Below are 13,289 nucleotides of genomic sequence, written 5' to 3' on the forward strand. Positions count from 1 at the left end.
TGTCTGAGAGGGAGGTCCCTAGGCCCTGCCAGTCTCCCAGGCTCTTTGTGCAAAAATCGAAACCTTCCAAGGATCATTCATCCTACCCAAAGAGAGGTGTCCAAAATCGGTAGATCAATGGCCCTTGGAAAGTTCCTTCACTAGAGAGGGAACTTAAGACTACGGGCTAGCACTTCACACCTAGATTTGGAATTAGATGCCACCAAAAACTTCATGTATTAAGGAAGAATAAGGCCATATCTTGATCACTCACTGAGCATGGTTCATTCAAACACTGTGATGGATGCTCTTCATTGAGAAGAAGCAATCCTGAAGCCCTGGGTGATAAGTGGTTCATCCAGAGTCATGGAGATGCTTGGATTAGGTGGTCTGAGCACCTCAGTGATGTTCCTAGGGCAAAATTTGGTTACCCTTGAAGTCGAGAGCTGAATTCCCATTGAATTCAAGGTGAAATGGTGGCAAGTGTAGTGTCTCTTTCAATGTGGAACTTAGGGCCAAAAATAATAGGGAGAAAGGGCATGGTCTTTCCTTAGGTACAGTGAGATTGGGGTTACTGGTAACTGTCTGCATGCCTTCCTGACATGTTCTGCCTGCTGTGACATGTTACCTTCACGGCTGTTACTATATCCAGCGATAGGAAAGGACATCACTGAGGAGTGTGAAAGATGCATGAAGCACCTAAATGCCAAGGAATCACATCAGGTCTTGGAACCTCAGGCTTCTCTGGCCAGTTGTCCCTTGTGCGACGGGGTGGGAAGAGCCACAAGCAGCACTCCGCTCTGCCAGCTCAATGCAAGCTGCTCTGGAGACAGAGCTGAGCTCTGCACTTGAGCAGTGCTGCAGGGGCTTCTGAGTGCTCAGGAAAGCAATGGTCAATATGGACAGGTCAGCGTCTCCATGGAGCATGCACATCAAAAAATGCACTACATTTGCAAAGATTTCCACAGTTTTACTTCCTGGAGGATTTCCCTGGTTTCCTCCTAAACATCGGAGGTTTAAATATATATATTTCTATATATTAATATGTATTTTCCACATACACAACCTGACTAGCTCATAGCACACAGTTCTAACACAGCTAAGCTTGGAAATACACCACTGATTTCAGAACACTACACTTACTTATACTCAAAGGTTTAGGCTGTTAGGCAAACAGGACACATCACACAATACACTGAACTTGGCATTTATTCATTACTAAGGCCAGCAAATGTCACTATATGTATACCACAGAGCTTTCCTCCTCTTTGGAAACTTTCTCTCAGCCTTGTAGCCCACCACTCATTTATGTTTCCAAAAGACCCAATTCTACTGGGGTGAGACCCCCAAAACAGGACTCCTCATCCTCCCAGCCCACCATCCCTTTTTCCGTTAGATAGTTTCACATCTCTAAAATACCCTAGCAGCAAGACTTCCCTCATTCGAACACCTCTACAGCAACACAGTTCTGATGCTCTCCTCTTACACCACCATGCTTCCCAGCTCTCTCTTCGTTCTTCCCAACTGTCTGTTCTCTGAAAGTTTCAAGCCTGACTGCATGTTAGGATAGAAAGAGTGAACTGCAAAAATAAAGGAGAACCCTGCATCTTGACTTGCAGCTGCTCTGCTACAGAAGAGTTTTAACAGTTCAGTTTGGTGGTATCAAGATTAATCCTTATGTATTTAGGACCCAATCCAGAAATCAGGCACATAAATTCGGATCGGGACCATACCTCTCCCAGCTCCCACTGACTTAGTGACTCAGATTCTGGGGTATGCAATGCCAGTCTGTTGGGCCAGTTCATACTTGCTCACAAATGGTCCCACTGTGTTTACAGCTTTCAAACTGGTCTTGCTGGGCTTGGGGATTTCTGAGAGTAAGAGCACAGTACATAGGATTGAAACCCTGAGATCTTGCCTGGAGGGAGTCTAGGGATCCCAGCAACTGGTTTATGGCCCTCTTAGAATGCTTATGAGCCAACATGAACTCCAACAGCTGGCAGAGTCAAAACAACGGGGGCTGACAGCTCTAGCCAACCTTGGTGACTCACTTCTTTCTACCCCTTGGAAGGTCAAGTCTGCAAACTAAACCCCTTTACAAAATCTAGCTCTGTCTACTGGCACCCCAGAAGTGAAGAAAGCAGACCAAGATCCAAAACAAACCAGGAATAACTAAAAAGATCTGTAACCTCAGGGAAACAATAGTGAAGAACAGCCTGCTGATAACCTAGTCTGACCTGCCACATGCTTGGGAAGTCTTCACTGCTCTCTGCGTCTTCCCCCACTCTTTTTTTTTTTTTTTTTTTTTTTTTTAATCAAGGACTTCAAGTGGTGTTGATGGGTGAAGCTGCCTTGATGCAATTAGATCTAACCCCCAGCTACCCTGGGGGAGGATTTGGCCCTTAAATTGCACGGGATCTCCTTTCCCAGTGCTTCTTGGAGCAAAAGTCCCACCAGTGTCAACAGGGGAAGTTGCTCTTGGCCACACCACTGATTCCAGTGGATTTACATCAGATCCACAGCACCATGAATGAACCTCTGATCCTCTCTGCCTCAAAAACCTTTCACCTGCTGACACCAGTGGGAGATGACCAAACAACGGCCAACCCCAAAAGGGCCTCATGGGATGAGAGCACAGCCCCTCCACAGCTCAGTGCGCACTCCATGCCATCGAAGTGTTTAAAGACCAAGCCCAAGGGAAGGGACAGGCTGTTGGACACAATCATGGTTGATCCATCACCTTCATCTCCTATGACCTGCCCTGTGCATTCCCACATCCCTTACTCTGTGCAGAGCCGTGTTGTGCAGGCAAAGCAGAACAATCTGACCTCAGAAACAAGGATTCCCTAATCCTCCTTGGAAATAAAACAGAAAAGCTTCTAATAGAATCAGAACAAAAAGCAGATTAGAAGCCTCTAATTAATTTTGTGGCCTTTATTTAATCAAAGGAGAAAGAAAAAAAAAGGAAGAAAAGAAGAAAGAAAGGGGGGAAAAACGAGAAAGAAAGGAAAGTGCAGTGACATTTACTCTTTTGCCTCAGCCAGTTTATTGTTCATCTCTTTACTTTTCTCCTTGTCCTCTGGCTTTGCTGTGTTGGAGGTCTCGGCGCTCTTTTTCTTGGCAGCCCGGCCAGATGCAATCTGCTTGTCTTTGGCCTTTTTCAGGGGTTTATGGCTTGTTGTGGTCTTTTTTGGTTTGGGAGGCTTTACGCTAGGCTTTTCCACCTGCATGGAGGGCAATGTGCAAAACAACACCACAAAGATGGGGGGAGAGAGAGAGAGAGAAAGAGACACAAGGACAGGTGGAAAACAGGATTTAGATCAGAAACAGCATGAATGTTACTTATCTACTCAGCTATGCCCTGCCACAAAGGGAGGGGAACAGCTGGGTGCACGCTGAGCTGCAAATGGCCAAATCCTTTCATGGTGTTGATGCCCTCAAGTCACGTGCCCCTGCAGCCAGCAAAGCCCACTGTCTCCCCATCAAGACACAGTAAGGTAAACGGCAGAGGGAATATTATCAGTCATTTATTTTATCAATCCCTTCATCTTCCTCTGACTTCAGGAGGGACCTTGCAAGCCCACAGGGGATTGTCTCTCTCTGGATTCAAAGCAGAGAAATGGTGCTCAGGACAAAGAGGCTGCTATAAATCGCGCCGCCCTGCCCCCCCCCCCCCCCCCCCCCCCCCCCCCCCCCGCCCCTTGTACAACCTGGTTCCTCAGTCTATTTGTCCCTTAACAGGTTTCCACAATGAAGGAAAATTACTTGGGGATAGCTGGGGTGCAGGACACCAACTAGCACCTGAGCACAGTCCACAAAAGTGTCTTGCATCCACCTGTGTCTACAGTCCCTAAAACAGGGGTGACATCTTTGAAATTAAGGAGGAACAGAAACCTTCAGCTCCTCCGTGCTGGCCCTGCCATCCTTCTGACACCTCACAAATCTAAGCACTGATAAAGCCTGGGAAGGACTAATAGTTCTAGGTTTAAAACTGCACAGACTGACTCCTTTTATATGCATATCCTCTGCTGCTCCTAGAAAACAAGGCTAGAAGAACTTCATGCCCAGGCCTTTCTCGAGACACGTCCTCGATCTGATCAAAGGCAAAAGTGCTTACTGTCAAAATCTGTGGAGTGCTCCAAATTAATTGCAGGTGAAGATTTGGCTCTTACCATATTGCTCCTGATATTAAGTGTAATGTGGGGTGCCTAGAGTTTTGGAGGAAGAAAAACCTGTCCTAGGAAATGACAATGCAAAAACCTCTTTATCTGGGTCCTGCCCTCACTTTTTTTGGTTTGATGTAGGGCACTATTGTGCCTAAAGTGCATCAACCTGTACTAAAGCCCACAGAATCACAGAATGGCTTGGGCTGGAAGGGACCTTCAAGATATCTAGTTTCAACCTCCACCCTCCCTGCCCCGGGCAGGGCCCCCTCCCCCCAGCCCAGGCTGCTCCCAGCCCCCTCCAGCCTGGCCTTGAGCCCTGCCAGGGATGGGGCACCCACAGCTGCTCTGGGCAGCCTGGGCCAGCGCCTCGCCGCCCTCACGGGGAAGGGTTTCTTCCTCATGTCCAACCTAAATCTCCCCTCTCTCAGCTTCAAGCCATTCCCCCCTGTCCCACCACTCCCTGCCCTTGCCCAAAGCCCCTCCCCAGCTTTCCTGTCGGCCCCTCCAGGCACTGGGAGCTGCTCTAAGGTCTCCCCGCAGCCTTCTCCTCCCCAGGCTGCACAGCCCCAGCCCTCCCAGCCTGTCCCCACAGCAGAGGGGCTCCAGCCCTCTGACCAGCTCCGTGGCCTCCGACGGGCCCGCTCCAACAGGTCCGTGTCCTTCTGATGCTGAGGACCCCCGAGCTGGACGCAGCGCTGTGGGGGGGTCTCAGCAGAGGGGAGCAGAGGGGCAGAGCCCCCTCCCCCGCCCTGCCGGCCACGCTGCTGAGGATGCAGCCCAGGGCACGGGTGGCTTTCTGGGTGTGAGCGCACATTGCTGGGTCATGTCCAGCTTTTCATCCACCACCATATCCAAGGTGGATCCCCAGATGCAGCCAGTGGTCAGAAATGAAGATGCCACATAAAGGGAATGACAGCAGGCAGGATTCAGCCCAGCCTTACTGTGTTGGACATGTCCCACCAGGAACAGTGATGGCACCGAGTCACTTCTGCCACCTTTCTCACCTTTGGCGGTTCTTTGTAGGGTTCGCTGTAGAGAGTGCGTATCCTTCTGCGTTCCAGGAATTTGTTATCAGCTGGAGCAGGCTTACTGGTTTCCCCCTTGAACTGAGCGCTGTAACTGGTTTCATGGATCATCTTCTCCTCTGGTGGCTTGTACTGGGCCTTTGCTTTTATAGCTTTCACAGGCTTGACGTCTACCCAGGGTCTGAACTCATTTCTGAAAATCAAAAAAAATAAGGGATTCAGGAATTAAACCAACAGAAGCATAGTGGTAAGGTGGGAATGGAAATCCCCCATTCTCACCAAGGTCTATTTGGAAAGGCTTGTGCCTCCATCCAGTCAGGTTTACAAAGAAACCAGCTCCCAACAGCTCATTTACCTCATCCAAAACCCATCGACACACTAGGATTAGTTCAAATTAAAATCAATTCTATTAAAATCAGCCAGTCCTGAGCACTAGAGAACCTGCTAGTTGCATGGCAATGGTCAGGTGCCCTCTGCAAATCTGGCCTCAGATGTGACTGCAATGCTTTTTTTTGGAAAACAGGTACTTTTTTTGTCTCTCCAGCTTCACCTCTACACTGAAAACACCTGCAAGCAGGTCCTGACTCTTGCAATTAGGGTGGAAAAGACTATTTAGAAAGGAATACCAAAATTCAAGTTCTCTAACTCAACACAGGACGGACACTTCTCAGCAAACTTCCCTGCAGGCAAGTGAGCTGGGTGATTCAGAAGTGTAAGGAGCCAAGATATCCCAGACACCCCTTACACATGCCTGTAAACACAATTTTGCTTATATTACACCAAATTATATGCAACAGTTTTGTTAAGACTGTAAAGGAACAGTTTAAGACAAAATTGTTTTAAATGTAAATTCAAGCAGAGTAGGAAATGTAGAGTATTGTGAACTATGGCTTCTCTTTATTATCTGATGGTGAATTCTCGAGTTACTGGAAAAAATAACACCCATCTTTCATTTCTTTTGGACAGAGCTGCAACGTTTTGGAGAAAAAAAAACCCAATCACATTTAAAAGATTTTTAGCATCTGCTGGACACATTCTGGTTCCCATCCACAGACCCCTTCTCTTGCCTTTTGTAGTTCTTCCCAACAGTGCACCAACATCTTTCAGTTTTGAAGAAAAACATTTAAATTTTCTCTCTAAAAAATGCCATTCATATCAGGATGGGGATGGAGAAACCCCAAGTGTGTTGCTACTTTAAACAGGTTGTGTCCAGACATAGTCCCAGGTGGTTAGAACCTTAAGAATCCAGTGCAAGCCAGGAGCTCTCCGAACAGTGCCCTCCGCAATGGGGTGAATTTTCCTTGGAAATCAAAGCCCTTATTTTAATTTTGGGACCTCTGAGGCAATGGGACTTTTAAGTTGCAGACTCTGTCCCTCCCGCCCTGTTCCACTCAACCACCTTTGGGTTGTGTTAATTCATTTTCAGCCTGGTTTACTAGGGAAACAAACTCTGTGTGAGGGTACTGCCAGTCATTCCCTTCGCATAATAGATTTGAACATCTTAATCAGCTTCAACCAACTTTGACAAATGATCATGGAGATACTCAGCTTTTACTTTTAGGAAGGTAAGCAGTTAGACTGAGTCCAGAGGCTCAGCTTCACTATGGACATACACAATTCATCAGTCACCAGAGGACCCACTCAGATGGGAAGGCTAGGCTGCAGAAGTTCATCTGTTGTCCCAAGGGTCCAGTGACAAATGATCCCTTCATGTGCAGGATCAGTGCAGCTCCCTGCCCACCCAGTACTACACTTCCCATTCACATAATCCCACTGCAAAGACAGAACAAACCTTTCTCTTCCAAGATAACTGCTGGCTGCAACAGTTCCCTGGGTGTTTCTCCTCCTAAGACACCTACATTAAGGTCTCACCATATCTGCAGGGTGACTGTGTCTGGACTTGCGGCAGTCAGTATGGCTTGGCCAACACAGTTGGTGGAGCTTGGAAAGACCTTCGCAATGGCAAAGATGACTGCCTTAGGATGAGCTCAATGCCTCTTTGGGCTCCATTAACTGACTAGATCTCCACTAATGGGAATACAAACATCTAGCATGTGTGAAGACACTCACACGTACACCCCTAAATGTAGGTATCTTAATCTAGGAGCCAAATCCCATCTCCAACCCTTTACCCTTAGTGTTGATTTTACCTACATCTACTTTTTATTTCCCCGTATTTCTTCGTTTCCTTCCCCCTCTTTTACCATTCAGCCCTCCCTGGGACTGGATAATACAGCCAAAGGCCCAGGGTTACTGGGATTGTTTGAAGGATGCTATTCTTCATGAAACTGTAGCACTGAATGAGCAGTATGTGAATGGGCTCATCTGTGTCCCCTTCTTTCCCGTTCAGTGAACGTCACCCATTTGTCCACAGACACTTCTCTGCAGTCCATTGTTAAAATATCCCTCCCGCATGAAGAGTTCAGAGAAAAGAAGAGGAAACATCTTTAAAAACCAGGATTACAGAACTGGATTAAAGATGTAAATACATTACTGACAAACTCAGAGTTCACCCTAAGCTGCTCAGAAGATAAGAGGTTTCTTCCTAGGATCCACGTTGGTTCCAAAGTAGGCTATGCATTTTCAATTGCCTTCCAAAAGGAATTAAATCATGCACCAGTTCTCTCTTTTCATGTCTATCTGTCACTCAGATTCCTTCCTAGCAACTTCTGAGCCCGTTGGCCATTTTCTGTCATATTTGTGTCAGAGGTAGGAATCTCCAAGGTAATAATCACAACACCTTTTCTCAAAATCAGTGAGTGGGCACAGGAGACACATCCAAACTGTGTTCTTCAGCTGAGAGAAAGACAGGCAAAACTCATTTTCTCACTCATTCTAAGGCCAGCTGGACAACCAGCCCACATGGACCACCAGGTCAATCAGCAAACCTACAGAACCAGAGACAAAGGATGGAAGCTGTAGTACCGTGCACAGAGGCTGGACTCCGAAGATGGAACACAAACCAGGATTTATTAATTCTGCTGCTCATAAAATGCTGGTATATAGGGAGGTGAGTTTTGAAGCAGTGTGATCGTATTTGTTACCCTAGTGCCTGGCAACCTCATTTTGTGCTGCATTATGCAAACATGCAGAAAGAGGCAGACTGCTCCCTGAAAAGCCTGTGATCTTTGTAGAAGAGGCAGACACATGAGGTGAAGAAAAGGGAGAGAAAAGCCTTGTGCTACCTCTGGGCTGGCAGGGAATGCATTTCTGCACTCCCATGGGCTGGCTGCTGAAATGCTACAGCAAGACATCATGCAATACAGCTGGGCTCTTAATGCAACAACCTATCTCATTTGACTCAATTTGAGCACAAATTCCTCTGCTCTTCTCCGTCCTTGCTTTGCTGGTCTTAAAGCAGATGTAACAATTCTCTGAGTACTCAGCTCTGCCACACTTGGCAACAGGACCCGTGACTACTCTGTGTCTCCCAAGATGACCCTGGCATTGCAGGCCAAGGATAGACCAACAGCTGTTCTTAGAGCATCAGCATGCATCCAGCAACATCCACCAGCTCGGAAACAGCTCAGCCACAATCTTCTCTGGAAGAGGAGGATAGAAGGGTATTCATCTTGAAATATTTTACAGTGTTGACAAAGAAGTTGTCAACATCAGGTATGTCACATGGATTCAGCGCACATCTAGAAATATTATGTTGCCCAGAGAGGTGGTAGATGCCCCATCCCTGGAAACAGTCAAGGTCAAGTTGGATAGAACTCTGACCTAGTTGAAGGTGCCCCTGCCCATGGCAGGGAGGTTGGACTAGATGACCTTTGAAAGTCCTTTCCAACCCAAACCATTCTGTGATTCTATTCCAAATCCTTTCCAGACAAATGTCTGTGATTTCACATCACCAGCTATTACACTAGAGCCAGTTTCTTTCAAGCATGTGAGAAAGCATGTGTGACGTTTGCATGGAGTCCTACTACACCTTGGGTGGACCAGCTACTCCCTGCTGTGATCACGCTGAAGGACCCAGTGTGCCCAATTCTGCATGATCTGCTGTCCAGAGCTTGCAGAGGCAGTAGAAGGAGGAGAGAAACTCAGATCATTTACTACAGCTACGTCTGGTGCAGCGAGCTGATCTCAGTGCCTATTTTTGATATTCAGGCAACTTATAAACTCAAAAAAAAAGTTACTAGAATAGACACGGGCTGTTCTGTGCTGGTTGCGTCAGTGCCCAGAAATTCAACTTACCATGGTTAATTAGCACAGAAGTACTAATTTCTGTATCTCTCTGACTCCACCACAGATGAGTGAAGGAAAACAGCCTATTGGGAACTACCCTTGAAATATGTCAGCTCCTGAACTCAGCCCAACAATTGCCCAACAATTTACTAGTTACCCTGGGCCAAACACGTAGGCAGGAGTGTGCTAGCAACTTTGCAGCCTGAATCACCATGTTTAAGTGGCAGGCACATTGAGTTTACTCATGCAAAGTACAAATGAGGTGGCAGGTGCCCTGCTTGGGGTCTGCATCTCTATTGATTGTAGGGATGATGGGGAAGTCTCAGGAAGGTGACCTAAATCCCCATTCCAGGTCTGGGGACTCTCCATCAAATGTCTGTCTGATACTGTCCTAAGTCACCACGAGCTCATGTTGCCCAAGCAGCACACAGCACTCCTACAGCCTCTTAGGGCAGTCATACTGTGCTATCTGGAACTGGCCTGATGGTCTAGGATATTTATGTTGCTTTATAAATTTATATACTTCTTATATGCAGCAAAGAAGTGAGAGGAAAAGCAGCAGCTTTAAGAGCTGATTTATATTATTTATTTAATTTTTGTTTGTTCTGGGAATACTAAACATCTGTTCTCTAAGTTTTTGTAGAATCACAGAACAGTCTGGGCTGGAAGGGACCTTCAAGACCAGCCAGTCCCACCCCCTGCCCCGGGCAGGGCCCCCTCCCCCCAGCCCAGGCTGCTCCCAGCCCCGTCCAGCCTGGCCTTGAGCCCTGCCAGGGATGGGGCACCCACAGCTGCTCTGGGCAGCCTGGGCCAGCGCCTCGCCGCCCTCACGGGGAAGGGTTTCTTCCTCATGTCCAACCTAAATCTCCCCTCTCTCAGCTTCAAGCCATTCCCCCCTGTCCCACCACTCCCTGCCCTTGCCCAAAGCCCCTCCCCAGCTTTCCTGTCGGCCCCTCCAGGCACTGGGAGCTGCTCTAAGGTCTCCCCGCAGCCTTCTCCTCCCCAGGCTGCACAGCCCCAGCTCTCCCAGCCTGTCCCCACAGCAGAGGGGCTCCAGCCCTCTGACCAGCTCCGTGGCCTCCTCCAGACTCATACCATAACGGTTGCTCCTGTAAAACTAAAGCTAACCTTGGTTTGGAGAAAGCCGCTGCAGTTTTGAGACTGCCCTCATGACTATTTAACATCCCAAAGCCAATTTGTGGCAAAAGTGCCCAAAAGTTATAAATTCTGTCTGCAATCTTAAATAAGCCCTGAAAATGTTATTTTTCCCTATTTTAAGAACAAGAGGTCATAGTGATGTCTGGAGCACCACAGACCACTCCGCACAAAATTAGCTCTGAAAATACTTCAGGAGCATGCTAAGACCCCATCCTAAAAGAGCTCAGCCCCAAAGCTCACCTTAAATGTGAACAAAAGCCTTTGCTCACACTGCAAGGATGGGTCATGAGCACCGACTAGCATCAGTGTGGATGTAGCCAACAAGGCACAGCTTAGTCCAGCTCTGTAATTCTTTATATAAGGGATTTTCATTGCTTTTAATTTTGCTGAGGAGGATTTTAAGATTTGCTATCTTGGCATGAAATGGACGCGTTGAACTGAAATAGCAGCAAATTACGCGTTTCCTAATTTTCTGCCTAGCTCAAGTCCCAGCCTTGTAAAGAATAAGAATTAATTCAGGAACCCAGCACTCACCTGAAATGGAAATCAAACTGAAACTCAACAAAAAGGTGTATATGAGGCCTAGGATGACCTTTTGCAAACCAAGTCCAACACAAAAAATTCCCAGTGAAGATAAAAGTTTAGCCATCTACCCACCAGATGAGAACGCAGAGCTGCATAGGATGGGGCAGATGTTTTAGAAATTAATAGGTAGAAGATCTCATGACAGTAGCCTGGGGACATGGTGGTCTGATCTTTACCCATTAAAGCCAAGAGTTGCTCTCCACATATATCAGTGGATACCATGCTGCTCTTGCGTGGGGCTTCATCCACTCTGGTTATGTTATTTTAATTGCATTTTTCCCTTGGCTGAGGCTTGCTGAAGGTGGTTGCAGGGGAAGGTGACCTGAACACCCCCCTGCATCCCAGCCAAGAGACACGGGGTTGATGTGAGCCCCAAGCTACAGCATGCAGCTGTCTCTGGAGATGCTCACCAACACTCGTGTAGGCATTGATTGCCTTCATCTATTGATGCCAGAGCAAAGCCAAGAGGAAAAAGGAAGGGGAGACAGGGCCAGGTTTAACCACTTCAAGGCTTCCACCTACTATGAAAGACTTTGAAGGCAGGTTATGTTTGTTCAGAGCGAGCACAGGATGTCCATCTATTCTGCTGACAGCAGTTTTACTGGCACTGAGCCAGCCCAATTCCGTCATCTTAACATGCAGAAAAGGGAGATTAGGAACTTCATGGTGGAGTCCTGCACAGGGATATTTCTAGCTTAATACGGAAAACTATGGCTCAATCAAAAATGAAAAATATTCACAGTTTTCACTGGGGGGAAAATCCTTTACAGAATGTTTGGCCTGAAACACTTCATTCATTCTAAAAGTAAAAGTTCTTTTTCAGTTTCTTTAATTATTTTCCATCCCTTTTTTTTCCTTATTCTACTCAGGACAATACAAAAAGACTATGAATCCCCTTATGAAGCAACACATCAAACTGCCTTATAAGGAATATTTCAGAACATCACATTTCTCTTCAATATTCCTCTAAACAAAACAACAATGAAAAAATAGACATTTGGGCCAAACTAAGTAGCAAATTTGTTTGGGATTTTCAAATTATTTTGCGTTTCTGCAATAGAGAAATAGAGAATTTGCTCTCAAATATTCTCCAGCTCCCTTTTCTGTCTTAATGCAGGGAAAGAGATGTTCAGTGAAATTAAACAGTGGGAACTCCAAAATCAATGATAACGGCTGGTCGAACTCTGGAACACAATGCCAAAGGAGGTCACTGAAGCTCAGTATATAATGAAATTTAATTAGTTCATGGTTGTTTAGATGGATATTGAGAATATTCAGAGTTCTCAAAGGAAATTTCAGCAACACATCCTTGAGATGATACTCATTAACACTGCTCTTCAGCATTTAGCTGTTCTCTACAAACTATGGGCCAAAGCAGGAGCTATTCCACACTGCAGGAATCTCCTCCAACCTCCCTCCGGTTGTCTGGTCCTGGCTGCGATCAGCCAGAAGACACTGGAGTAGCTGGACTGTAAGCCAATTCTGCTCAGAGAGGATTGCTCACATGACAAGTATGCACATAGCTTGATCCTAAAGCTGTTCTCTAATGTGAACAGAAAAATTCCATTCAGACTTAGAATAAACAGGCTGTGTATCCTCCTGCAAACACAATTAATTTTAAAGAAAAGCCTGATCAATGGTTACTGTTCTGCAAGAGCAAAAACATGACTCCTAACACATTTTCAGCAATAAAGAAACACTGACCCATGCTGAGGTCCCTCATGCAATAGTAAATGGCACAGTGTGTTCTTGCCTCCCAGAGAAGTAAGTCTAAAATCCTGGACCTGGATGATTCTATGCTGCTCAACACATTGCTTCACCCCAGGACACTGGCTTCCACCATTTCATCCCAACTCTCACCCCAGCCCCCTTTGGTTGAAAGGTCAATTCCAACCAGCTCCTACTGCAATGGTCTTGTCAACACACACAATATGACACAAATACAAGAACCACCTCCGTCATTGTCTGCTGCATCAAGTGCCCTGTCCCCCACTCCTACGTGGATGCTTAATGACAGCTTTATCCTCTAGTGCCCATGCTATTCTCTTGTACACAATAATTTACTGTAAGGCTGCACTGAGACTATGAATGGTATAATGAAGCTCCTGGTGCCCAAGATTACTTTCTCCCAAACATTAATAATCAACCTCTAAGACATGCGCGCGCACACACACATCCATACATGTAC

General features: G+C 46.6%; 1 protein-coding gene across 1 annotated transcript in view; it reads right to left on the reverse strand.

Moving 5' to 3' along the window:
• MAP6 (microtubule associated protein 6) overlaps positions 1 to 13,289 on the reverse strand; it is a 45,540-nt gene that overhangs the window by 10,249 nt on the left and 22,002 nt on the right. The window contains exons 2-3 of the mRNA XM_056329470.1: positions 5,150 to 5,363; positions 3,007 to 3,203 (exon numbers count right to left, since the gene is read on the reverse strand). Coding sequence (XP_056185445.1) covers positions 3,007 to 3,203; positions 5,150 to 5,363 — 411 coding nt within the window. The remainder of the gene's footprint in view (positions 1 to 3,006; positions 3,204 to 5,149; positions 5,364 to 13,289) is intronic.

Source organism: Falco biarmicus, chromosome 2 (genome assembly GCF_023638135.1).
Source record: "Falco biarmicus isolate bFalBia1 chromosome 2, bFalBia1.pri, whole genome shotgun sequence".
NCBI classification, from domain to species: Eukaryota; Metazoa; Chordata; class Aves; order Falconiformes; family Falconidae; genus Falco; species Falco biarmicus.